At 39.0% G+C, this 26,631-nt stretch overlaps 1 protein-coding gene across 14 annotated transcripts in view; it reads right to left on the bottom strand.

Annotated features, from left to right (window-relative positions):
• The window catches only part of arvcfb (ARVCF delta catenin family member b), a 189,566-nt gene that overhangs the window by 50,564 nt on the left and 112,371 nt on the right, over positions 1 to 26,631 (bottom strand). For 11 of the 14 annotated variants that reach the window (XM_086075596.1, XM_086075604.1, XM_086075601.1 and 8 more), the window contains 3 exons: positions 19,336 to 19,494; positions 10,869 to 11,012; positions 7,951 to 8,591 (listed from right to left, as the gene is read on the bottom strand). In XM_086075596.1, coding sequence (XP_085931722.1) covers positions 7,951 to 8,591; positions 10,869 to 11,012; positions 19,336 to 19,494 — 944 coding nt within the window. The remainder of the gene's footprint in view (positions 1 to 7,950; positions 8,592 to 10,868; positions 11,013 to 19,335; positions 19,495 to 26,631) is intronic. The other 3 variants (XM_086075605.1, XM_086075608.1, XM_086075606.1) reach the window with 1 other exon arrangement.

Below are 26,631 nucleotides of genomic sequence, written 5' to 3'. Positions count from 1 at the left end.
GAACCACTGTTTTAGAGAACGTGAGATTACATTTCATGAAAAATGTTGTTAAGGTCACATGATCGACAATTAAGGTCAATTTCAAGGTCAAATTATAGGCCAAAAGGTCAGGCAAAATGTTACTAAAATACACACCAATCTTCTAAAGGTTTGCAGATTTGTAATACTTGTTGAATTGCCTTTCCAACAATAACTGCTTTGTGAAGATTGACCCAGTCATTCATGAGATATAAGATTCAAAGGTGGCCATGCCTCCTTTTTTGCCGAAAATATTCAAATTGAGCCAAACCCCGGCTCAAAATGACTTAAAATTTTAGATTTTGTGTTGAGCCATCACTATCAACAAGTACACCAAGTTTCATTAAACTCGAAATCTGTTTGGTTAAAATATTCAGATTTTTTTTTTCTTGGGGGGTGATTAGGCATGGAATGACTGATGGGTATAATGATGGGTACCGAAGACGGTACTTTTTGTGGTATGGACCGAATTGGGTCGATACTTCCGAGCACCGATTCACGTAAACTCAAACGGTGCCATGTTTTGGTTCTGAAGCACGTCTGTGACTGTGCGGGAGTGGAAGAGTTGACGATTTTCCATGGTGCACTTCAACGCAATGTGCACCAGCGCACAAGATTTCACGTGCAAAGAACGAGACAGAGGGCGCGGTAGGCGGACAGACCGACCACCGCCGCCACCGCCTCAGTGTCCACGCAACCTGGTCGTGGCCCGCCAGCGAAAGGCGCAGGGACACCTACATTTCCGGGTTTAGAAACGAGCGAGACTTTTGCGCCGCCAAGCCAAACAAATATAGTTTATGAAGTATGAAAGCCTCCGCGCCGGGCGGAAGCTGGCAATGTCCCAGCACAATCAGCACACGGCTGAGGGAGATGTCGACAGCGGTCTGCCCCCCACCGAATGGAATCGTTAATGTATATAGACATTGTAATTTGTATATACTCCTGGTGACCATATTTAAAATAGCAAAAGATTGTGGTAAAAATGTAGCGAGCATTACAGACCATGTCGGGTACATGCAAATTATTAATTTGAATCAATTTATTTTCCTATGTCCTCTTCCAACTGTCATTTTTTAATATTTGAGTCCAACGTGGGTTCAAATATCGCACGGCAGGCTTACGTCCTTGAAACAAACAACTGCATCAATTATTATTAATTTATATACTTACTGTAGTTCATTGCACAGAAGTTAGATTCACACTTTGTTTTTTGTGTAATATTAACTTATGTTTATTAATTATACTTCAGTAATTGCAAAATGTTAAACATTTATTTTTACAATTCTTCTGGCTAATTTGAATGAATTTTTTTATTTTTTTATTTTCAAGTTTTACATATTGAAAGGTAATTGTTCAATTGATTTTCAATAAGATTTTACTATTAAATAAACAATGATGAAAATTTCCTACCACCCAAATAAATTAATGAATACAATTGAACAAATAAAAAATATACATATTAAAAAAAAAAAAAAAAAAAGAGTACAAAAGTACCGACAATTGGTACCGTTGAGTAACAGTATCGATTCCCAGGTACCGAGTATTGGAACAGTACCGGTTCAAATATGACAGGTACACAACCCTAGGAATGATCCATTGAAATGGAAATTGGAATTTACAGTAAGATTCCCACGTGTGATATATTCCTCCTTTCAAATCTGATTAGAAGTCATGTATATAGTTCATTCAGAATTGCCAGTCTGAGTCCTATCTGTGCATGGTCTATCTTTATGTTAATGTCCAGTGACATCTAAGTTTACGCACTTGAAAATACTGTCTGGCTTCCAAACAGAGCTTGGCTGTGACTGACAGCTTCTTATTAACTACTTGGAACTTGTTTTTAAATCAAGTTGTTGCTTTTATAAAAGTGTAAAAAATAATCATGATTATTGTGCTAATAAATAGATGACAAACCCCCATCGTGATGAATCACGTTTTGTTTACATAGATTTACGCATGTCACACATCTGTAAAACACATTTTCAGATTAAATGTAGTAACACATGTAAACACCAGATCGGTATAGATCACATCACACGTAAACCCGGCTTTTGAGGGTGGACTGCATTGGGGTATACAGTAGCTTCTTTACAACTTTTATTGATAGATGGAATTATTAATGTAATTGGAACACAATGTAGTAGATAGTATAATGGAGCTGAGTCAACAAATTCACTATCAAAAACAGTATATTCATCTCAAATGAATCGCACATCCACCCTCCTCCTGTCAATTATTTCTGCCGTCCTTTGATAAAAGGCAGTCCATGACCCATGTCTCAGGTATGTCTATTGTAAGAAGAGGAACTTGAAAGGATTAGAAATTGTCAAACTGTTTCCATCTCTTCGGCGTTAGCGAACATTTGAGTCAATGCTGCCAACAAACCACACAGCTATACTTTGAATAATGGCCAGTTGTTGTTTTATGATGCAAAACGCTTGGCTGAGCAATAACAAAAATGACAACAAAACGGCAAGCCTGGAATGTTTACGGCTTGCTTTTTGTCACTGCTCCGCAGTATATTATTCACAGCCACCACTGGCTAATTTCATTATTTCAAATAGACAGAAAATGTTATTCTATTATTTAGGGGATTCTTGAGGGTAAGCGCAAACATGATAAACAGGAAGCAAAGAATCAAACAGCGTATACAGCTCTCTGAGGAAATCTTTTAGCAGGATGTAGGAAGAGATGTGGGGGTGCGGGTGGTGGTAACGGGGTAAGGAAGAAGAAGAGGAGGAGGAGGAGCTGGCTACTGACAGATCACTTCCACGGGCCAACCCTTACAGACACGATTTGATTAGAATAAGAAAACCCAACTCTCAATTAAGAAATGCATGTGCACGTGCATGTGTGTTGACCCCAAGGTGCCAAGTAGTCAGGTGCAGGTTGCCCAAAGAGAAATTAGAGACTGCCTCGTAGACGTCCCAATAGTCTGACCCAGTTCAAAAGCATCTATTAATCACACTGGCATGAGGACACACACACACACACACACACACACACACACACACACACACACAGACTCATGCATAAACGATGGCTGCGGGAAATTGCAGTGGGATTTAGTCACAGCTAGATAACTGGTAGGTTAGGAGATTGTCAAGTGTGTTAACAGCATAAAATCTGAACAGAGATAAATGAAAAAGAGTTGACCTGACTTCTTGTACCAAAAGAGTACGATTGATACCTTTATGACAGCTGTTAATGCCTTGCTTAAAAATAACGCTAAAATGGAAATCTTTGAGCAGAGGGTGGAAAAAAGTGTTCCAACCAAATAAAGTATTCAAACAAAAAGAAATATTTTTGACAAGGGTTACACTATCATGACTTCAAAAAAAAACTTTAAAGTTAACAAAAGCTTTGAAAAAGCCTCAATAGGTTTAGTACTGGATAGCAAAATGATTCTCGTTTCTTTAATTCAACAAATGCATGCTATAATACATAATGACCTTAACAAATTCATTAGACCATTGGAACTACTTAACAAATTCATTAGATCATTGGAACTACTTGTCTCAGTCCATCCAGCATAATTTCAATTTGGGTGAGATTGAAATGTTTAGGAATATCAAACTGTACGTAATTTTATGTAACCAAATTTGAGGCAGCTCACTGGGCTTTTCTGGGAAGACAGAAATTATTCAAGCATAAGATTTAACCTCGAAAACTAAAATAATCTCTGAAAAATCCGCAAAATAGCGAGGTACAACCCAAGATAAATCCTGCAATGTATGAATTTTAGACCCAAAAACACACCCGCGATAAGTGAACCGCAAAGTAGCAGGGGACTACTATATGCTCTTATTTGGGTTTTTAAACGCCCAAATAAGAACCCTGAATTACCCCTTCCGTAACCGAAATTCATATTGCCATATTTGGAATAGGCTCGATTGAACGGGACATTGTTTGGTGTCGTGGGCATGCTCTATTTGCAAGCAATCTTGGTCTTTGGAGTACACGAAGGACTTGTATGTGCGGTGCCGTCCCATTCGCTAAACGCACCTCACTTGAATACATTGATTTTTCACGTTATTTTGTTTCTCTACGGCAAAAATGCCACAGTGTGTATCTATACCAACATATACTTACATGTTCATAAATCTGTGCTTTTGGCATGCAAACCACCAGAAATACTCAAGCAAAGGTAAACAAACATGACAACGCAGCAAAGAACCACATTTTTGCAACGAGGAGGAAACCGACTACTTGATTTAGCGTGATGAGTGACATGAATACAATGTCTATAAATGTAGAAAGTTAAAATGGGATATGACATCTATATGCATAATGACGTTGTCCGTGTGTGTCACGCTTTCGAATGGGGTATTCCAATTGAGCACAATGACCATGTATACGGGAGTAACTTTCTCCTTTTAAGCATGTAAACGGGTTATCACAAATGTTTCAGAAACCGGAATTTTGACCTTAACTCGAATATTGACTTCATGTAAAAGTAGTCAATACATTTAGAAATGCATATACAATGACAATAATTATATTATATTTGTAAAGCAGTTAGGAGAATTAATGAATGAATAAAAAATATCATTTTGATAATGAGCTCGTACATACTGGTGGATTAACCATTACGGGAAATATATTTGTTAAGACCTGTATATCATTACAAAGATGTTTACTAATGAGTGATTTGCTACCGAGTTGTGTATAGTGTAGTATTTCCCTTTTAAGACACCAGCAAGCTGTTTTAAAATGTGAGAAGAGCATAGTGCATTACTGTTACTTTGAATAAAAAGTGCCATAAAAATCTGCTATTATTTTTGTCAAAATAAATACACAAATAACTACAAAACACTAAACGTCCACTTCAAGTCACTGCAAAGCCACTGTTGACTCTGCTACCCTGTAATGCTGGGCCTATGTCAAGTTTAGCTTTCTTGCTAGGGTGTTTTGACAAGATGAACCAGTGTGAAGACAAAAATGAATAGCCACAAAGATTTGTTAAATGTGTTCACTGTATTTTCACTCGTGGTGGCAGCCGCTGAATTACACTTGCACTATAATTAATGGAGAGTGTCTGAGCATGTGGTAAACCAAACATAAAACCAAAAGATTTACCTGATAGGTTAATTTCATATTCGATGGATGGGTAGACACTAAACTACGTGTTTACAAGCAATTAAAAAGTTAATTTCCCATAATATTTTAAGTCCCCTTGTGCCGGTTTGTTTTGACCAATCACGCCAACAGATAAAAATGTTGTCTTCGCTCTTATCTTAGGACAGAAAAAAAAAGCACAAACATCTTTACCAGTTAAAAATGCACGAAGCACCTCTCGCTATTCAAAATTCAACAAGGAAACAGTGAGTAATTCTGCGAGAACAGAATTAATTGCAACATTTTTTCATCTGTTAGGTTTGTTTGTCTGTGTGTAAATTCATTATCATGAGGATTTAAAAAATAAGGCTCGCTAGTGTAAGTGAAAATTCAAGTTCACTGAGACAAACGATTAAAAATGCAACTCACCATTACGTTAGTTTTGTACTTGTTTCTCTTCAACAAACTGGTCCTAATTTAGGATAAAGTGTGTTCTTTTTGTCCAGGCTACTCCATAATTTTGTTTCAGTCACCATCATTGCAGACAATCATGCTTCACAAAGACGGGACAATGTAAATGGAAGCAAGGTATTTAGAGGTTTATTGATGCTTTTCAGGGCTCTATTGCCTCATTTGCGAGCCTGTCAGCACACATTATGCAGAGCAGGCTTGTTGAATGAAAATCACCTACAGTGGTACACCGATATTTACAGTAGGATGGCTGATATTGTCTCTTACGCGGAGCTATTGGTTTCTTGGAAGTATAGTATTTTCTTCTTTTGCATCATCAATTTACTTTTGACACTTTCTGAAGAAGCTCTCAAAGTTTTTTCATTACCTATTTTGCTAGTTTGTAGGCCCACTTTTTTTTAACATATTGTATCACGTGACAGAGATGGCGGGTGCACCAGATTTTCAGAATAGAACTTCTTTCACACTCTGACCATTAAGAAAACATTTTCTGTTGATGCTCTCTGTGCGACGCGGTTCCAAACGGCCGATGCAAGGACCGGCGCAGGTCTGCTGCCCGCTGGTTGGGGAGCAGTGGACCCGAGCACTATTTTCCCTCTCAATCATCATTATTTATTTTACCATTAAATTTCAGACAAATGTATGCTTCCAAGTTTAAAGGAATAGGTTAGAGAAGGCTAATATCTGTTCCATGATGACTGTACAGAAGTGAACAAAGCAAAGCCCATAAAAGCATGCCAGCCCTCACAGAACCCTGACCATAAGCCCATCAAACACCTTCAAGATCAACTATAACAAACACAGTGAGTCATCAGGCCTTCTCTCAGGTCCAGCATAAGTGACGTCTGACCTCACAAATGTGCTTCTGGATGAATTAAACAATTCCCACAGACACACTCCAACAACTTACCAGACGAGTGGAAGCTGTTAGAACTGCAAAACTGAACACTTATGCAACCACGTTATCTTAGTTGTTTGTTATACCATAACCTCTCTGAAATTATTATTTTTTTAATTGAGTTGTACAGGTTTATAGGTCACATTAAAAGAACACACCACTAATAATTCATTTTCCAGTATTGGATTAGGCATTTTGTATAAAGAATAAAAGTGCAAATATCTCTGGCATCTTATTCCCCGAATTTTCTTTTAAACCAATCAAAAAGTATCAAAATAAAAACATACCGTGGTGAACGCCATTATCCTGGTCACGTGACCGTGGTGACGTATCCCGTGCCTTAATGACAGCTGCCGATATTCACTTGAATGGGAGTTTGCTGACTTAAAGGGCAAGAAAGACCGTCTTCTATACCAATTACTGCGGCAATTCTGATAATAGTAGAATCCTCAGCATGTCAGATTTCATGTGTTATTTCATGTGTTATATATATATATATATATATATATATATATATATATATATATATATATATATATATATATATATAAAGCGCAATCATTTGAGAAGAAAGAATTCCCCTGTCTGTAGTATAATATATCTTGATAAAAAAATAAAACAATTTAAATGATGGGGAAGAACGCTGTCTTGCCCAATCCCTGAATGATAATTAGTAACTTCAGTGGAGCAAAGGAATTAGAGATAGACCGATACAGTTTTTGCAGGGCTGATACCGATGCTGATTATTAGTAGTCAATTATTAGTAGTCAAGGAGGCCGATAACCGATTTGGAGCGGATGTTCATTTTCAGCAAAAAAGGGTAAAGACTATTGGCGTAAAAAAAATAATAATAATACAAATGCCAATGTTGACTTTGTTGTAATGTTAAAGCATGTTTATTGAACAAATTTTAAGACTTTTCAAACCAAATGTAGAAGGGTTTTTGTTGTTTAATGTTTTTTTTATGTTAGACAATAGACATCCTTTAAAATTTGTAACAAAATGCCCAGGGAGCGCCCAAGGTTATCAGTACGTCTTAAAAAGTTAAAAGGAAACTTAAACAGGTCAATATCATATAGCTCTATATAGTTTTCTAAAATAAATATTTTTTTCAAAAAATTTTAAATACCTAAAATCTTACATTTCTTTTTTTTTATGTCAAAAATAAATGTCTCAGAAGGTTCCCAGGGTCAACTTATAAAGTTAACTCAAAATTTAAATAAATGGTTCGCTGAGATTAAAATGGTTTTAGGTTTACCTTTTGTCAGCAGTCAGATTTTTTCAAAAGGCCGATTCCGATATTTATCAAAAAGCCCAATAGCGGCGCCGATAATCAGGGTCTATCCATACCAGAAATGGTCCATTTATTGTACTTAAATGCAGTACTCCACAAATTAGTTATGTACCAAAAGTAGGCTACTATTACATATCAATATCTATACAAATCAAGAATAAGACTCCCGCTTAAATGTAGATCACAGCCATATTTCTGCATTTCTCCTCACCTGACTCTGGGCCCATCACGAAGTGGTTCTCGGTGGGTGCGACCCCGGTTGGCTCCTTTTAGTGTGCGTCGGTTAGCGGTAGAATAGTCAGGTTCCAGCTCATATGGCTCCTCATCCTCAGGGCAAAAGCTGCGGCGATCATCTTCCAGGCCATATGGTTCGGCCTGAAAGCGCTCAGGCTGGGAGCGATTCAGGTCAACAGTGCTGCTACCCATAGGCACCTGGGGTTGGGCCACGTGGCCATAATCATCCTTACGAATGGGCAGTGTATAGCTGTTCTCCGGCCGGTAGCTATTTGGTATGTAGGGGTAGCGAGGCGGACGGAAGTTGATGCCTCTTGACAGGCTGCCGTAGTTGTCCGTCAAATCAGTGTAGCCATCGTGCAGACCATAGTGGCGAATGTATTGGCTGTCTGGTGTCTCACCATAGGAATCATTGTAGGAGTTGTTGTAGGAGCGTGTCAAAGTGGATGAAGCTTGAGGAGTGATGAAGCGATCGCCGCCGTTCTTGATGTAGCGCCGGTCAATGGAGTCGGTGTAGCTTCCCAATGGGGATGAACCCTCGGGCATGGGCAAGCCATCAGGGCCAAGAGGAACCTGACGCACAGTTCGTGTAGTCACCGTCTTCACCATTTTGGTCACCTGCAGAGGAATTTAGGCACATCTGTCATACAAGTGGACAGCAACAATCATTGTGCACCCAAGTAACATGATGCCACTACTTTCCAGCATTAGAAACAATGACAACCATGCTCCCCTCTTAATACAAATGGTTTAAGGGTAGACATCCCTGGAACAACATGCAGAGGCAAAAATGTCAATGCTTGTGTATAGATTATAACAGTATGAAGGAGATATATTAGTCGCCACTATCCATGCTGTTTTGACTTGCTAACATAGCTGATATTACCATAGTAACCATATTGTTTGGCTCTTATCTTGAAATGTTATGTTAGAGACACATCTGACCGTTACAGCACCACCAGACCTTGAATTTTTCATCTCTTGAGGGAGTAGGGCGAACCACACTTTGTTATTCAGAACTGTAGTAGTGTGACAAGCAGGCCTTCATGTAGCAATCTCTCACACTCACTTCAACCCGTAACTACAGAATTATTCTTCCTTCGAGTCTTACTGAAGACATAGAGTAGACAAACCTCTTTACCTGTGTTATTCAGGATGAAAAACAAAAACAAAAACAATTTGCTGCCCAGGGAAAAATGTTGAAATCAATAATTGCCCATTGCATTCGCAGCTTTATAATCTCCAAATTAATTGTGTTGATTAAAATTAACTGTCCTCTGCAGTGGTGTTAGTCTGATGCATTTAGTTTTGTAACTGACAGCGTTTTGAGTTATTCCATCTTGACTAGTCGGAATTTCTTTACAAAACATTTGACTAAAATGTTCCACTCATTCTCGCATTCAATTCCGATGGGTTACATTTCCAACACTGACCCTATTAAAGTGGAAGTCAACCCCCCCCCAAAAATATTCTAAAATGTTCTTTCTATGCAACCAAACTAGTCTAACCACGGCATTCTGATTAGAATTGTTTTTGTGAAATACGAGTTAAGTGGCAAAATCCATTTCAAGGGGCGGCCATTTACCTGAAAACTAATCGACCAATCATGGCTCACCTGTTTTTTGAAGCAGATCTGTGATTGGTTGTTACCTGAGCAACTATGATGTCATTTTCAGATGACAGGCAAGTGTCAGAATGGCCGGTGGATTTTGCCGCTTAACTCGTATTCCACAAACACAATATTAATCAGAATGTCGTGTTTAAACTTGTGGAGGCACATACAACATATTGTAAAAAAAAAAAAAAAAAAAGGGGGGGGTGACTTCCCCTTTAATGGTAATTGTAACATGCTTTCTTTATTTTTAAATCAGCAGTTCAAATTGAAAAGGTTTTCCCACAGGTAATCAATCCAATAAAATGAAGCAATAATTTAAATGCTACAAAAAGATGGGGCTGTGAAAATAAAGCAACCAATGGCACTGGTTTGTGTGCCTTCATTAAAGTTGATGAAACCAACAGTGAAACAATGTCGATGTTACGGGCCTTGCAGGCTTGAGTGCACCCCAATTGTGAGTCTTACCGCAAAACTCATTTCAGGCATTCCAAGTTAATTATTAGTGTAGATGTGGTTCTAGTGCAATTCTGCCTTGGTTTTGAAAAGTTCAAAATAAAGAGCTTATTTGCTTACTTCAAATTAAGTTTGTGACCTTGAAAGGAAAAGTGCACTTTCATCCTCTTAATTTAGAGTTTATTGATATACGCTACAAAGCAGCTGAATGTTACAGCTATTCCATCCTGATGAGGAATATCCTTTATTTAAATATTTATACCTGACAAAAAATAATGTGTATTGTGCTTGTTGTAAAAAAGAGGGCAACAAATGCCTCTTATTAGGATCCTTGGTAACCCAGCAGATGTTATAATGCAAAGTAAAGCTATTTCTAATTTGGAAGGTTGCAACACTTACAGGACTCAAAAACTACTTAAAGTAAATTTAAGTTCACAAATCATCCAAGTTCTTACATTTTTCATGGAGATATAGAAGTGCAAATAGATAAGTGCATATATAAATGACAAAAATACTTTGTACAGTATTAGCCTAGGGAAATCTGAACTGTGCTGTGGAAGAGTCAACACAAGCCACTAATGTTAACCAACAGATAAAAAGACAGGGAAAGGCTTCAGGCGTCAAACTGCCCACTTTATAACACTGTAAACTATTTCACAACCTCCACGGTGTTGACTTTTTTTGGGTACTTAAATGGACATTATGTGATAGAGTTCGGGGCTTTACGAAAAAGCAAATTGTTGTTAGTTTCAACTCAAAATATGTTAAGTGAAGCAGGCGGGGAAAGGGAAATGCACAAGAGAAATCACACAGGCTTCAGCATTTACTGGCTCTGTGTCATATGGAGCACTGGTGAAGATGGAGACTGGTGTGGGTGTCCTGGTGGCAGGCCTCGACTCCACTACCAAGCTCTCCGTCACTGGTACTGGATGATAGGTGCTGCGGGTAACCGTTTTGACCACCTTGGTCACCTAGAGTTGAAGGGATGTGTGTCAGCAAATGCAGTACAGTGTTCCCCGCTTTCTCAATCTACTATTGCAAGGGATTTTGAGATTTCATCAACTATGGTCCGTGATATCATCGAAAGATTCAGAGAATCACGAAAAATCTCTGCACATAAGCGGCAAGGCTGCAAACCAACATTGAATGCCCGTGACCTTTGATGCTTCAGGTGAGACTGCAATAAAAACCATCATTATTGTGTAAATAGATATTGCTTCGTGGGCTCAGGAACACTTGAGAAGCCCATTGTCAGTAAAGACAGTATATATAAATTTGATAATGCAAAGCGAAAGCCATATATCAACAAGACCCAGAATCTTTGCTGGCTTCTCTGGGCCCGAGCTCATCTGAGATGGATTGTAGCAAAGCAGAATATTGTGCTGCGGTCAGGTGAGTCCACATTTCAAGCTGTTTTTTAGAGCACAGACATGGCGCCCTACGGGCCAAAGAGGAAAAGGACCATTCAGATTGTTATCAAGGGAAAGTTCAAAAGCCAGCACCTGAGATGGTATGGAGTTGTGTTAGTGCCGATGGCATGGGCAGGTCATTTGTTAAAGGCACCATTAATGCTGAAAGCTAGCTACAGGTTTTGGAGCAACATGTGTTGCCATCCAAGCAATGTCAGGGAAGTTCCTGCTTATTTCAGCAAGACAATGCAAAGCCACATTCTGCACGTTACAACAGTTTGGCTTTGTAGTAAAAGAGTGTGAGTACAAGACTGGCCTAAATAAAGAATGGAGAAAAAAAAATCCACCTACAAAGCTTCAGCAAGTAGTATGAGAAGTGTCCTTTTTACGGTTATTTAGGACATTAGTCAACTGATAAGATAACTCTAGGGCTGGGTTTAAAAAAAAAAAATAATAATCAATATTGAATCGATTTTCCTTTTCAAGCCCAAAATTGATACATTATACCATGAATCAATTATGATTCTTTTATCCCATAAATTCTTAAGAAAATTGAATTTTAAAGGCCACTTTCTATCTTAGTTTTCTTGAAATTTACTGTTTACATGAATTTAAAAGTATTTTCTTACATTTATGAAATACCTGACTTATTGCACTTAGACAATTCAGAATATTTTCAATATATATTTACAATTATAAAATTAGGATTATGAAAATATGTTCATCTCATGCTTGCTGATTTCAATGTTTGTATAACACTTAAGTGATTATAACTTTGGAATTTAATATTTGTGGAGTTTTTATCATGTCCTTGACATTTAAGAAGAAAAGATGTTCCATAATATAACCGATATCGGAATGAAGTGAGTCGAATATAGAAAGTCAGGATAAATTGAAATTGAATCGACCTGAACTCTTGTGAATCAAAATTTAATTATTTCCCAGCCCTAGTAAATTCCCAATTTAAATTATTATCATGGAAAATATTATTATTGTTTTTACAAATGACTGTAGTTTCAATACATTGTGAATCTTAGGTAAAAGAGGTCTGATGTTTTCATTAATCGTGCGTGTGCATTCAAGGAGGCTCTAAAGTTGTTTGCAGTGTCTCCAGAAAAACAACGTAAGCAAATACGAACATTTCGTCTGTGCATCAAACGGGCGTGCATACAATTTAAATACAAATCTGTACGTATGCACTGTTAGTGAGTAAGGAGCAATGCCTTGAGCATCCAACAGTTCCTGGCCAAGAAGGACTTTGAAGTGATGGAGCAACCTCCCTATTGACCATTTGCACCGACGTCACGTGATCACGTGACTGCCCTATGACGGACGGCGGAAGGAAATGATTGTTGAATGGAAGTGGACGTGACCCGAAGCGACTTAGTGACTTAGCGACTGTTATTTTACAAATTAAAAGTTATTATTGCCCATCGAACCATGGAATATACTACTTCAACCGAAGTTCGCCTGTCAGTCGAAGTTGCACATTTAGTCGGGACTCATAGAGCGCGATATTTACTTAAGTTGGAGATCGCTAGTTTGAAAACAGCCCCTTACCTTCTGTTGCCTGCTGTTTTTACCAAGTTAACCAAATTGCTGACTTTGCCGGAATTCACAGCGCAGAACCTATATCATTATGTAGTCAATGCTGTCTCTTCCTTACACCGGGGCTGATTGAAAAGCTTGTCGCTGGCTGAGTCTCTGGGACGAGATGCTACGCTCACGCCGGGGGACAATATACATCGTAATGCAAAGGTAAAACTTGTTTATCACGCTAACTGACTTATTTTTACATAGTCCGTTCTATATTGAAACGCTGTGATGATGATGTTACTATGTTTTTTAGCATGAAACAAATGAAAAAATCGTAGTGGCAAGCTATGCAGTAATTTCATGAATATGACTCCGGCTCCAGAGTGAAGAACTCCAAGCACAAATCCTCCATTATTAAACAGACAAATGCACTTAATAGTTTTGAAGGAGGCTCATTTTAAAACTAAGCTGCGTGTTCATGCAGTTGGAATGGATGCTAACTATCTGGCTCAATAATGTGATTTGAAACACGCAATTTGACACCTCTGTTACAATCTAGTACTAATACTATAATAATAATAATAATAATAATATAATAATAATAATAATAATACTTATTACAACATTTATCTACTAACCTCGCAAAAAAATGATTGCTGCAAATCCGTGAATACTTGTCTTCATTAGTAGGTACGCAATAAAAAGCAACATTTGGTTTACTCCTTTGTCTGTCTGTACAACCGACTACACAACAAGATATGACCATTTTATAAGATAATTGATTAGAGTAGACAAAGGACTTTCCGCTGTACGAGATTCAATGGTTACAATACAGGCAAGTGGCTCTTTTGGTCAATAATCACCTGACCGGACTCCTGTGGACAACAGCAGCTGTACTCAATAATAACAATTACAACAACTCTTTTAGGTTAATAATTTACTCCTCCCACTTGTGGTTTGCTCCCTGTTTGTAGGCTAGCAAAAACATGTGGTCTCCCACAACGCTCATCAGTTATTTACAGAGGAGACAATAGGAATGCAGTTCTTATTGGCCCAACGGAGTGTTTCCTCCAGCTCAAATGGTGTTTAATTCCAAGAATAAAAACAAAGTTGGATGAAGGCTAAGATAATTCATGGGATACATTTTGAATCATTTTTATTGCTACTGAACTTGCTAACACAAGCACATGGACACGTGTGTATAGATATTCCAGGACAATTAAAGGAATTTGAATGATCGCTGAATGGGGAAAAAATCAATGAAAATAGAAATAAAAGAAACTAAGGGGTAATTAGTTTATTTTATTTCTATTTTCATACACTACAAGTAATGCATGTTTTTCCAATTGTACTGTTAACCTACAGGGTGTCGTTGAAAATTAATCTACTGTGGGTCGAAGAAGAAGAAAAAGAGTTAGAACACGGGTTTAGAGCAGAGAGAATAGGAAAGCACAAAGCATTCTCTGAAATTGAAAGAGGAAACTTTCAATGTTGGGACTACGACAGGAAAAGCTAGGGAGTTGGCATGATGATTAGGAGAATGATACATAAACTGCATGTATAGGAGAACAGTTGGGAAAGCAGTAAGGCTAGAAACTTAGGGGCAGGGTTCAAATTATTTTACCATTGCGTAAATGGAAAAATAAATGGAGTAAAGGATTATCTAAAACATTTCCTGTTAGTGAAGAGTTTTATATCCACTGATGAAAATGAAATCAGAATTGCCAGCCTATATAAATAAAATTCCAGAACTATTTGTCGGATGAAAGGAATTCTGTATAGAGTTAATTGTGCAACATTATCATTACTCTATATTAATAATAATAACAATTGTAAATAAATTATGGCTTCAATATTTGGCATTTTATACCATTGCAAATACTGTATGATAAAATGGAGAGTGACATGACGGTAGCGTTTCAGTAAATTATGAGTATATTCTGTATAGAGTTAATTGTGCAACATTATCATTACTCTATATTAATAATAATAACAATTGTAAATAAATTATGGCTTCAATATTTGGCATTTTATACCATTGCAAATACTGTATGATAAAATGGAGAGTCACATGACGGTAGCGTTTCAGTAAGTTATGAGTATAAAAGCATTTGATTCCAGAAAACACAGGATGAGATGTTGCTATCCATGTGCGAGCACATACAATTAACTGGTAGACTTGACAGTGAATAGTAGATGGTAGGCTTGAGAAAATAAATTTACGAGATGCATCATCAGTAGTGTTCCTCTGGGTCACGGGATTTATCTGCCTTTTACACTATACACCCTCCCCAGAGGCGGCCAGCCGCAGGATGATCAGCCCTGAGCTTGCGTCCCAAACCCAATTAGCCATGAGAGTCACCTTGCTGTTAAGCTGCAGACATTTCAGTGGACTATGCTTGGCAGGGGTGTCCTGTTCCCTGAGTCAGGCCTCGGCTGACTGAAAAGCTCCTATCATGCTATTTGGGGGCCCAACTGAGGTTGTTCCTCTTCAGCCAGAGCCACTGGCTGCTTCTTTCTGATGCCTCTGATACAGCTTTGACAGCTGTACGCTGGTTCTGGCCCCTAACTCCCAAGTCCCTCAGTAGTCTTGTGGTAGATGTTCCCACAAACCCAACTTCCACTGGGCAGACTGCAGCGTTCCAGTCGCGATTTCGAGCTTTAGCAGCTAGCTCAGAATATTGCAGGTATTTCTGCTCATATTCCACCTCCATGGAGTCCTCCTAGGGTACAGTAAGTTCGACAATGTATACCTTCTTTAAGGAAGGGGACCAGAACACCAAGTCAGGCCTCAAGGTGGTGGTGGCGATCTCTGAGGGGAACACCAGTTTGCTAATATCTGCCAGCATCTTCCAATCACGTGCTAGGTACAGTTGGCTTTTCTCTGATGGACTAGAGTTGCTCCTGGCAGCTGTGGCCCCTTCACGGACAAAGGCAATTGCCCATGAGGTGTTAGAGGTTGGCAGTGGTAGGGCGTTGATGGTGGATCGTTTTCCCTCCAGTGTGGAACCAAGGCTCTTCAAGTTGTGGCGCCAAGTATACCGTCCCTGGGTGAGACTGGTTTTACACCCGGTGAGTATTTGCCTGAGGAAGGCTGGCTTGGCACACAGGACACACCCAGGATCTTTGCCAAAACACTGGTGGAGATTAGTTGGTGTTGGAAGGATATCATAGGTGGCTATGATGGCGAAGCTCAAGCTCCTCGCTTCCATGGCCCATACATCTCTCCAGCTCAATCTCCTCCTTTCAACACTCTCCCACCCTGTCCGCAGACCCTGTTTTCTAAGAGCGACGCCTGATGACGCACTTCCTCCACCACCATCTTCCTCCGTGCTGGAGCGATGACATTTCTCCAGGCTGGACGGCTAATTGCTGTTAGCCCCAAGCCTCCTCTTCCTTGTTGAACATTCCCCACGATGTCAGCATGTTTGAGAGCTGCTGTTGCCTCCTCCACTGCTCTTGCTGGTTTCCACTTGCGCCCAGTAACCAAGGTTGGTGCATTTTCCCTAATCACCAGATATTTGGATTCATTCAGGGTCATCTGCAGTCGTGTTGAACTCACACTTGAGGACACTTGTCCTGCGTTGATCTCAAGTGCTCCTCCAGGTCTTTCTTTGTTGCTTTTAGAACTCCACTTTTCTCCTTGGTGAAGAGAGTCTTTAGGAACTTGAAGGAATCTTTGTAGAACCGTGTTCTTGTCTGTTCTTTATTCCTCCTTAATTTCCATGAATTCTCTGCTTTGCGTAGGGATGCCAGACGTGTTTTGGAGGATGCTTATGCCCTCCTTTTCCACTTCCGAGGCCTTCTTCCAAAGTCTCCTGAGTTGTCTCCGTTCTTGAACAAGGCACTTGATTTCCTGTTGCTTCCTGGAGACTGGTGAGGTGGGAGCCTGTTTGGCAACTTTCAACTCTAGTACTCCAAATCTTTCTGCTCCGTATTGATAGATGATGTTTCCCATTTTCTCCAACTTCTTCTCCACTGTGCCTCAAAGTTGTTCGAGGGACAAGGTCAGATCATTATTCACCATTTCCCACAGCTTTTTTTCCACAGCACTGGGCCACTTCACACGCAGTTTGTAACCTGGGAGTCTCCGCTCGACTACAGGTCGGGGAGTTTGGTTGGGTTCCACCGCTGAGTGTTTGTTCCATCGCTTGTTCTGTGCTTGAGTTTGCCTATTCTGACAGAGGTGCTGATGCTCTCCAAGCTATGGTTTTCGTCCAGTTGGTGAACTACATTCGACTGATTTGACCCCTTCCGCAGGAAGTAGGCAATGCGAGGCCCTTGTCTCTCTTCTCTCAAGCACCTTTTCTTCCCCTGTTGAATCCTCAGACTCCAAAAAGATGTTACCTTCCTCATCCGCAGCTACATATCTGCAGCTTGTGGTCCTCTGCTATGGCAGGGCTTGCGCTGGTTGCTGTGGTGTTCTCTTCACTCGTAGTCGTTGCCGGTCCAGTCGTTACCATATTGTAAGCCGATAAGTCATCTTCCGACACCCGCTCTCGCAGACTCTGGGGGTGTTCACCTTGTATAATTCTTCGTAGCTAAGGGGGGTGTCTCCTACAACCTACCTGGTGTGAGAGACTACAGACGTGGGTAGCTAACCCACAACCGACCCGGTGGGGTCTATTCCCTCCTGCCAGATGTCTCTCCATGCTGTCACAAAGACTTTCCCCTGTTGTCAGCTGATTTTTCTCAGCAGTCGCTGGACGAGTCCCGATAAACAGATTTCATAAAACACAGGATGAGATGTTGCTATCCATGTGCGAGCACATACAATTAACTGGTGGACTTGACGGTGGATAGTGAAATTGTAAACTATATTAAATGTTGAATTATGTTCTTATCAATGACAGTACGATTCACTTGTTAGGTAATAATTCTCAAGAAGGATTTTGATCACTTGATCTTGCTAAGGATATAGGAGAATGTTCAAATCGGAACGCTGTGCAGACAAATTCACTCAACATTGGGGCTCTCTTCCTCAACTGGTTATGAGGGATTAGCATTATTTTTAATGAATTTTTTTGAGGTGTGCTTATGGTAAATGTATATTTTACATGAATTAAGATGTCTATTGTATTGGCCTCAATTATGGTATGAGATGTTCCAACATGCACCAATTGGTCCAACAATCTTTATAATGACGTTTTCACATACAGCACAGATGTACTAGATTTTGTTATACTTTTGTAGTTTGTCAATGCTAATTTAAGTCTGTAGATGCTTCTGTGTTTCATCTCACAACACACAGATGGTGAAAGGCAACAGGACAGGGCTGTGTTAGTGTGTAGAATAATACAAATACAAATGTGTTACTGCAAAAACACTTTGAAAGTTAACCGGCAGGAAAACAGAATCTGAAAGTAAGTGAAATTGGGAAAGTTGAGATGACAAGTGGAAGAGTTTCTATGAATTATGTCTGTATTTGCAACCACTATTTGTTTTGCTAGAACTTTCCCCTTGAACAGTTGTCTGCTTTTCTCCTCAAAGTGACTTCCAAATAACACTCCATATATGCTCCCAGGGATGGCCTGGCCCTTTTAAAAAGCGTCCTTCCTCTTCCCTCCCTCGCCAGCATAGCCTTTGATTAGTGTTTTACTGCATACAACATCCCTACAAAGTTCTGCTTGTGACTACATAAAATCGTGTGGGAGTGTGTGGCCAGTCCCCTCACAGTAAACACACTGGAGGGCATTGGGCCTCCCTTATGAGGGATTAGACCAGCATTCATAATTACACATTCAACTGAGTGGGATCACCACGCAGTGTTTGCCACTCTACTGTAAGCCAAGTACAGTAGCTGACCAAATCTACAAAATGTTAAACCAAGATTTGTATAATGGGGAAATTCATGTGAGGCACAGACAAGTTCAAGAAAAAGGAGAAATGCAGTGTCACTCAAAATAAATGTAGTGACATGAAGTGTAGCACGCTATAATTTAATATTTTCCTGAAAATGTAATAACGCCTGAAAATGTAATCAAATTTGCAATTAACTTGACCAAAAGTGTAATAAAATCCAATAATTTCAACAATAATGAAAGAAAAACGAACTTTTCAGGAAATGATTAAAATAAGTTCACTGTTACATCTGCGTTTTAGTGATAACACTAAAATGCTGACGTAACAGTGAACTTAACACTTCTTGGATTGTTTAACAAAAAAAAACATGAGCATAACATTACCCTAAGGGTATGTAAACTTATGAGTGCACTGTATGGTGAGAAAAAAAAATGGTGTCATAAAGTGGAATTTAACTTTTGTACATTTAAAGTTGTATTCATAAGTTTACAGCAGGTCCTTTGCACCTCTGCAAAGTAAAAATAAAATGACAACTTTTGTCTCTTACCTTGGTTTCTGTGCGACGTGTGGTCCCATCATCAGAGGTGATGACCGAAACGTGGGAAGTAGGGGTCCCAGGGTCCTCCTCTATGGTGACGGTCTCTTCCACCACTTCAGGCGGCTCCTGCATCGTGGCCAGCGAAGTGGCGTTGCTGGGGCTCTGCTCCTGCACAGAGGGGAAATCAGGCAGGTTTTAATTGTTTTTGATAGTAAATGGTCATGCTTTACCATGCAAGGTAGAAAAAAAAACACCTCTTGGTAAAGGTTTGTTGGTGTTGTTTTTGGTTTGAAGCTAACTAATAATGTTATTATTACAATACTTCAACTTTAAATACATACATCAAAGATTCTTGTTATAAAGTTAGCAAATAGCATAATGAAAAGAACACTCTATACTGAACACCCTGATTTGCCCCCCCCCCCCCCCACACACACACACACACACACCCACACCCCTCTGCTGTCAGCCATAGTGGGTCCCGCTGTGCAGCGTACTGTCTGTGATCCCCTGACGACCCACATCTACAAAGTTAGTGATCCGCTTCTGCCAGAGCAGCACAGTAGATGCACTGTCAATAGAAGTTCAAGTGTTGAGTCCAGCAACAGAAACGGTCAGTTGGCACAGCCTTGAGAGAATACAGTATGCACAAAGCATTATCAGTTGTTTAGTTACGTGTAGGTCAAATGTTGGTCAACCAAAATGTATTTGGGGACAATGTAATATAAAGTTTACAACACTGAAAATGAAACATTTTGTATAATCATAAAACAATACAGAAGTGAATCTGCAACAATGAAGCATCAAGCAGGGGTGAAGAATGTCTGAATCACAGCACGTGAGTAGTAAATCTGGTAAATAAGAAAAAATAAGAAGTCTGTCATGCTAAAAGAGTGAACCTATTTTAACTTGTCATTTACAGTTAAAGGTTTGTAAAGAACATAAATCCTCAATTATCCCTCTAGAAATAAGGCAAAAGTCTGAGTCAGTTCTTTCTACAGCATTCTCTAACTTTAGATATCTTGTCATTTTGGCATGAGTATGACAAAATAAAATAGGCAAACTGATTTGCAACAAATATAAAAGAGAATTCAAGTTATAATGACTGTTTCTGGTATTGGCAGTTTTACAAATTTGGCTCTGGCACTATAACAGCAAAAGATTACTGCAAAGCTGCCAGAACGTCTCACAGTTCTAGATTTTAAACTAGTTCTTATAAGCACAAGTCTGGAGGAATTTCTTACCCTGCCTGTGGGTTTGAAGAAAAGGTGTGAGTCAGGAAAGGGTAAAAGCACAACACTCATGTACCACCTGGCCCTTGTAAGCGGGAAAATCTGAACTTCCTGCTGCTTTTTCAGATACAGTATAAAGATACAGATATAGTGTCGCTGTCCGAATGTGCAGCACTCTGGCCTGCCCTGCTGCTGTGCATAAGTGACAGAATTATAGTCCTCCAGATGGAGAAAGCACGGAAGGAGTTTCTTGCAATCACTAATTTAAAAAAAATTATAATAATTGAAGCGACAGAGAAGACAGTGGAAGTGTTGGAGTAGGTTATCGTGGAAGCCTACATAAATGAAAATGAAGAGGCAGCATTATTCCTGCGTTGATAAACTATACATAAGCAAGCAGCAAGGTAATACCAAAGAAGATACACGATCTTAAGCACAGTAAACAATACATAATCAAAAAAGGCGTATATATCTTGACATTTCATTGAATATGTTTCTTCTTCAAAGGGGAAAGGATAATAAACCACTATTCCATGCTGCTTTGACTGAAGCCTTAAGCTTATTTTAATTTCACAAACATTTGGTTCAAACATCTAATGAAAACCAATAGAAAATACTTTCTAATTAAAACATATTTAGTGGGTAAATTGAAAAGGCTATTTCATTTATCATGAATCCTACAGACTAAGTCAGTCTAAATGGATCAAATATGGCTTTAATTTAGGCCCTTAATTGTCAACAACAAAGAAAAAGTTTCACATGATGCTTAAAAGTCACATTTGCTACTTGCTTTCTTGTGAGAATGTTGCTTTTTTTCTGTACAGTCAAAGTCCTTGTTAAGGTTGCAAAAACTTCCAACTTAAATGTCCCTGATGGATGACCTGAACTCATTTACTTTTTATATGCCCAAATAAAGCAACACAATGAACACAAAACTTTTCTATTTACCTGATCTTCTCAATCCAGTAATGGGCAATTACACCTCTGAACTAAGCAGAGATCGGTCTTTACACTTCCAAAAGCCCCATTAATGGGAATTAGTGACAGGGAAAGCTGTGTCAAGTGAGATGCACTTATTGGCTGTGCACAATTGCTTCCAAAATGCCAATTTCTTCAACTGACTCCAGAACAGAATAGTCTGCTTCGAGGCACCAAGCATTTTAAAAAAGGTCATTACTGATTGCACTGTGTTCCAAATTCTAAAGCATTGGTTATTTTTGTTCATTTTACTAAATATGGTAGTCCATGCAATTATCAATGAACACAATAATCAACAATTAGCTTTTATAATAATGGGATTTTATTGAACATAACTTTCATGATGATTTTATTAAAATATTGTATTTCAATCATTATTGTTCCGCTACACAGTTTTATTAATTAATAATTATTATTTATTTATTTTTACCAAAAACATAAATTTCACATTAGGAGCCCCTTTTTTATATCATTTTAACAAGTCGCTCATTCATTGATGGCCTCTTCTTTCTGTAAGTTCAACCATGGCTAGTTTCTAAATATGTCATTTAAGGATCTATGAATTACCTACCAGATTTGCTGTGTGGAGGTTTTTGCTGTCAAAATATCTCGCTGGCTTGCTCCACCATAGGGTGAGGTCTGGGGATTATGGTGACAACACCACGAGTTTCCACAGCAGCTAAACCTTCAATGGTACATTTGCAGCATGGGCTTTATCTATTTTTATTAATCATTATTATTTTACTGTAGAAGGCACTGCTTTCTTATAGCATCACAGGAAATACACAGTTCAAGGTCATTTTGACACCTTTGGCACCCTAAATGGGCCTATCTGACTCCTCATTATTCCAGCCCGCCACATCACTCCACCACCCCCTTGCTGACGTTGCAGTTTTAGTGGGACATGCTGGCCGTCCACCAACCATTCAGAGGTCCACTCCTCTGGGACACCCACAGTAGCATCGTTAGGAAACTGTTATTTGCTTAATAATGTGGAACAACTGTCGAGTTTCCTTTAATTAGGCTCATCCGGTAAACTTCTAAGTAAACCTGTTTGAGATTATTATTATTACTATTATTACTAATAGCATAGCTGTCCAAGCCATATTGACAATTTTTTAATTACAGTTAAAAATGGCGCTTTTATGCTGCATTCAGTCGGATTAATCCCACTTGGAGTGTCCCAATTCTGCCCTCAAAGCGTTTGAGGCAAATGTAAACAACAAAGATGGCTGATTCCGATCATTTTGATAAAATGTTGTTTGACTCCTGTAACAATATGCCTGGTATGTATGCTAGTCAGTCAAAAGCAATATAATACGCCATGGAAATGAAGCATTGCATTGTGGAAATAGCAGAAACATCCGGATGTTCGGAATTGTCTTTTTTAAAATTTCTTTAATGTGGTAAGAGTAAGTTAAAGATGACTTTGGAAATGCAATTAGGCTAATGATATGCAAGAACCTCCCCAGAAAAATAAAATCTAAAATGTTTATTTGACTTAAGGCCTATATTGCATAATAATTTGGAACAGTATGAAATACTTCAAACTGCAATGGACCTTTGCTAATATGCTGTCTTTGAGTGTGTATAACAGTATGTGAGTATGTGTCTCTTCTTGTTAGCACTCTGCTAATAAAAGTTTTACAAATTAACATCATTTCTGTGGCCCTTTGTTTTACAAGCTCACTGGGTGAACTTACAGAAGAGGCCGTCAAAACAGAAGATGTAATATAAGAGATACAATCCTGTACTCGTTTGAAACAGAGCCTTTGGCAAAACATCGGGAGCATAGGAATGAGATCCTTAGAGTCTCGCTGACAAACAGGCTTCATGATCCAAGCTTCCCGCTGTGCCTCTGGTTTGCGTTCCTTGCTCGCTTCCACTCATCTCTGCTTGCAGTAAGGGGAACTTCAGAGTTCAATTTAACAGTCCAACTCATAAATACATGATGAAAAGCTGTCTAGTAATAGGCTTGCTTGACTTGTCTACAAAGATGCTATGGTCTTCAAGGGCAGGATAAATTGAACTAAAACGGTTGAAGTCAGAAAGATAAGAGAGTCAGATATCTATGGTTAGAATCCAACAGTTAGAGAGATTAAAACTGATTATTTTAAGTGGAATGTTTTAAACTGGAAATTACAACGACAAAACTACTGTATCTTTATCCAAAGGCAAACATTATTGGATACCGTACAGTTGAGTGCTGACCATGCCTCAAACTGCATGACATGTTTGTCATTCACGGCAATCCTTATGTCACAATTACCAGATAAATTAGTTCTGTGTCTTGGACTGGATGAGTGGCCACACTACAACAAGTCTGACACTGACCAGGACACGACCGATCATTGTGTGCTGCTGCCAACAGCATGGTCCAACGGCACTGGTTGTCAGGGAGGCAGGACAAAAAACAAAAAAGTGAAAAGAGTCCACGCAGCAGGGCAACAGTGTGTGGCCATCAGAAATGAACACAACTAATCAGACTTCCTTTTACAATAAGCTTATGGTCATGCGCTTATTGTTCCTGTGGAGCCAACCCCCTTTGTGTCTCGCGAGATATATGGTTAGGGAGTGACGGGTGTTTCACTCCATTTCATTATTGGTCAATGACTAGAAAGAAATAGTGGAGCCACGTAGGACATGTCACACTATGCGGAAAAAACTAAATAATTCTCATACGCTAGACGTGTTGTGGTCATGAAGCTAATCACAAGCTACGGTACTTACAAGACAAGCCCATATAGCCACTCGCTCGCTGGCTTATTGGCAAACTCCAAGTTAATCTACCACCCATGTCCACATCTCATAGAATACCACACAGTTTGTGAATCACTGAGTTAGGGGAGTCAGGTAGAAGTATATTAAAATCTACAGTATATGCATGGGGAGAGAACATTTTAAGCTGACTCAACAAATTACATATTTAAGCATCATGTAAGATACAGTGCCCTTGGGTGAGCTCATGTAGAGTCCATGACATTAAAACAGATCACATGGGGACATATGGCTTCTTAAAAGTGACTAATCCGAACCATAATGGATTGCTGCGCAGAGAAAAGGCAGAGGGGGAGGGGGAATAAGAAGGTGGGAGATCAGCAGTGTCAATTAGCTGCTACCTGCTATGTGCTGTCAAACCATACTCATTGATCCTGTGTTGAATTGGTTCTCTGAGGATAGCAACTTTCTTTGAAATACATAAATAAAAAGTGGGGAAAAAATAGATAGGAATATTATTTTTCTTCAGGACAACCCAACAATAAAATGTCAATTCAAGAATTACTCATCTCTGCATTTGTTTGTCACATGTATTTTACTTATATTAAACACATTATGTACTGTAAAAACATAAATAGTAAGATTAACAAGTAAAAATACATACTCTCTTTATTGTAAACATACTGCATATTAATCCAAATATTGATAGGGGAAAACAAAAAGGATCATAAACCAAACTGTCATTCGGTTTTATGCGCACGTTTTGTGATTTCCCAAAGTGTCCTAGGGTCTCACCAAAACGAGTTTCTTCTTCTATTACTCTAGCTATAAACAAGTTATCTCTAAAGACAAATTTTCCTTTATTCCACATAGTAAGACACATTATTGGTGATGTAGTAATTTTTACATATCAGTCAGTACATTTTAAAAAGGTAGATTTACGTACCAAAAAACTGTTAGTGAATTTTAGCGTGCCATTTTATTTACCCCCAAAAAATACTGTAACTAACAACAAAAATGCACTTTCTCAAATTCAGTACTGTATTTAGATGTGAATTCCAAGAAAGTAAGTCAATTACTATAGTAATTGAATAAACACATTGTAAATTTGTACAATAGACAATGATCCTTTGAGAATCATTGATTCAATATCCACCATGTGAACACTGTGTGCTCTCGAATTCAGGTTGAAATAACAGAAGCAGTTTCACCACCTGGTCATGTTAAGCAGGCGACACTGTCCTTCTCTCACAAACATACTGTACACATGCATACACACAAAGACAACTGCTCAGTCTTAACCTAACCCCTGTGCAGTAACTAACAGGATTTCAACCCTCAGACATGCCAGCAATCATTACATGGCTCTTACACAATTAATCCTCCAGCAAAGATCTCCTGACTAAACTTGGATCACCCAACTTCCAAATAGACCCTTATGTTTAACCACCTGCCCTCTTGCCAAAAGGAGGAGGTGGGGGGGAAACACATGATGAAGTTAAAGAAAGAGTGAGGGAGAAAGGGAAGCATGTGACAGTCTGCTATGCAATAAACATAAAAATAAAAAAAAAGAACCGGGACTGTGTGATCAAAACATCCAGCCAAAACGAGGCATGCTTGCGGGATGAAGCAGAGGTAGAAAGGAAAACAACTGGAGGAAAAGGAACTAGAGAAGCTGACAATGCATGGCAAAAGCCCAAAAAATAATGTCCTTCCAGGGTAAAGAAGTTACACTACATGCTTAAGTCAATGTTGCCCTTGAGAGTCCTCATTTTACCTATATGCTGACTCTTTGCAGCTGACAGTGTGGTTTTCTGGTACCTGGACATTCAACTCTAAAACTATTTCCAGTGGACTGTTTTAGTAGTGCAATGTGCACAAAATGGAAACACAAATAGCCAAAAGAGACAGGAGACAAATCCAAGATGTTGCCATAGGGGGTGATGGGAACTTAATCTCTCCTCTGGTGACTGATCTTGAGCCAAAGCACAGCTTCTTGCTCTCTTTCGTTTATACTTTAGACACCTTCACTGTTTGTTTCATCCTTTTTAGTTTGAAAAACAAGACATAAAAATCAAATAAAATACAGATGACAAAGTGCCTAATCCAAAGAGCAAACATAAATACAAAGGCACACTTATTGAAACAAAGACAGGCACACCAACCAAACTGTCTAAATTGAATCTGATTTAAAAGGCAAGGAATAAAAGGGTATTTTAAAAAACATACCCTTCGTGAACCAAAAACAATGAGCCTTTGCCACAGGATTGCAACTCATGACTATTTGAAGCGTGGGTTCGGCAATGAGGGAAAGACGAGGGAGAGGAATTCAGAATTGTGGCTTCATATTAGTGGCAGCTTGCTGAAATCCACGTTT

This window comes from Leptonotus elevatus, chromosome 5 (assembly GCF_054856555.1).
Source record: "Leptonotus elevatus isolate MCC_2025b chromosome 5, RoL_Lele_1.0, whole genome shotgun sequence".
NCBI classification, from domain to species: domain Eukaryota; kingdom Metazoa; phylum Chordata; class Actinopteri; order Syngnathiformes; family Syngnathidae; genus Leptonotus; species Leptonotus elevatus.
Note: the sequence above shows the minus strand (reverse complement) of the source record. Positions and strands in the feature narration are given on the sequence as shown.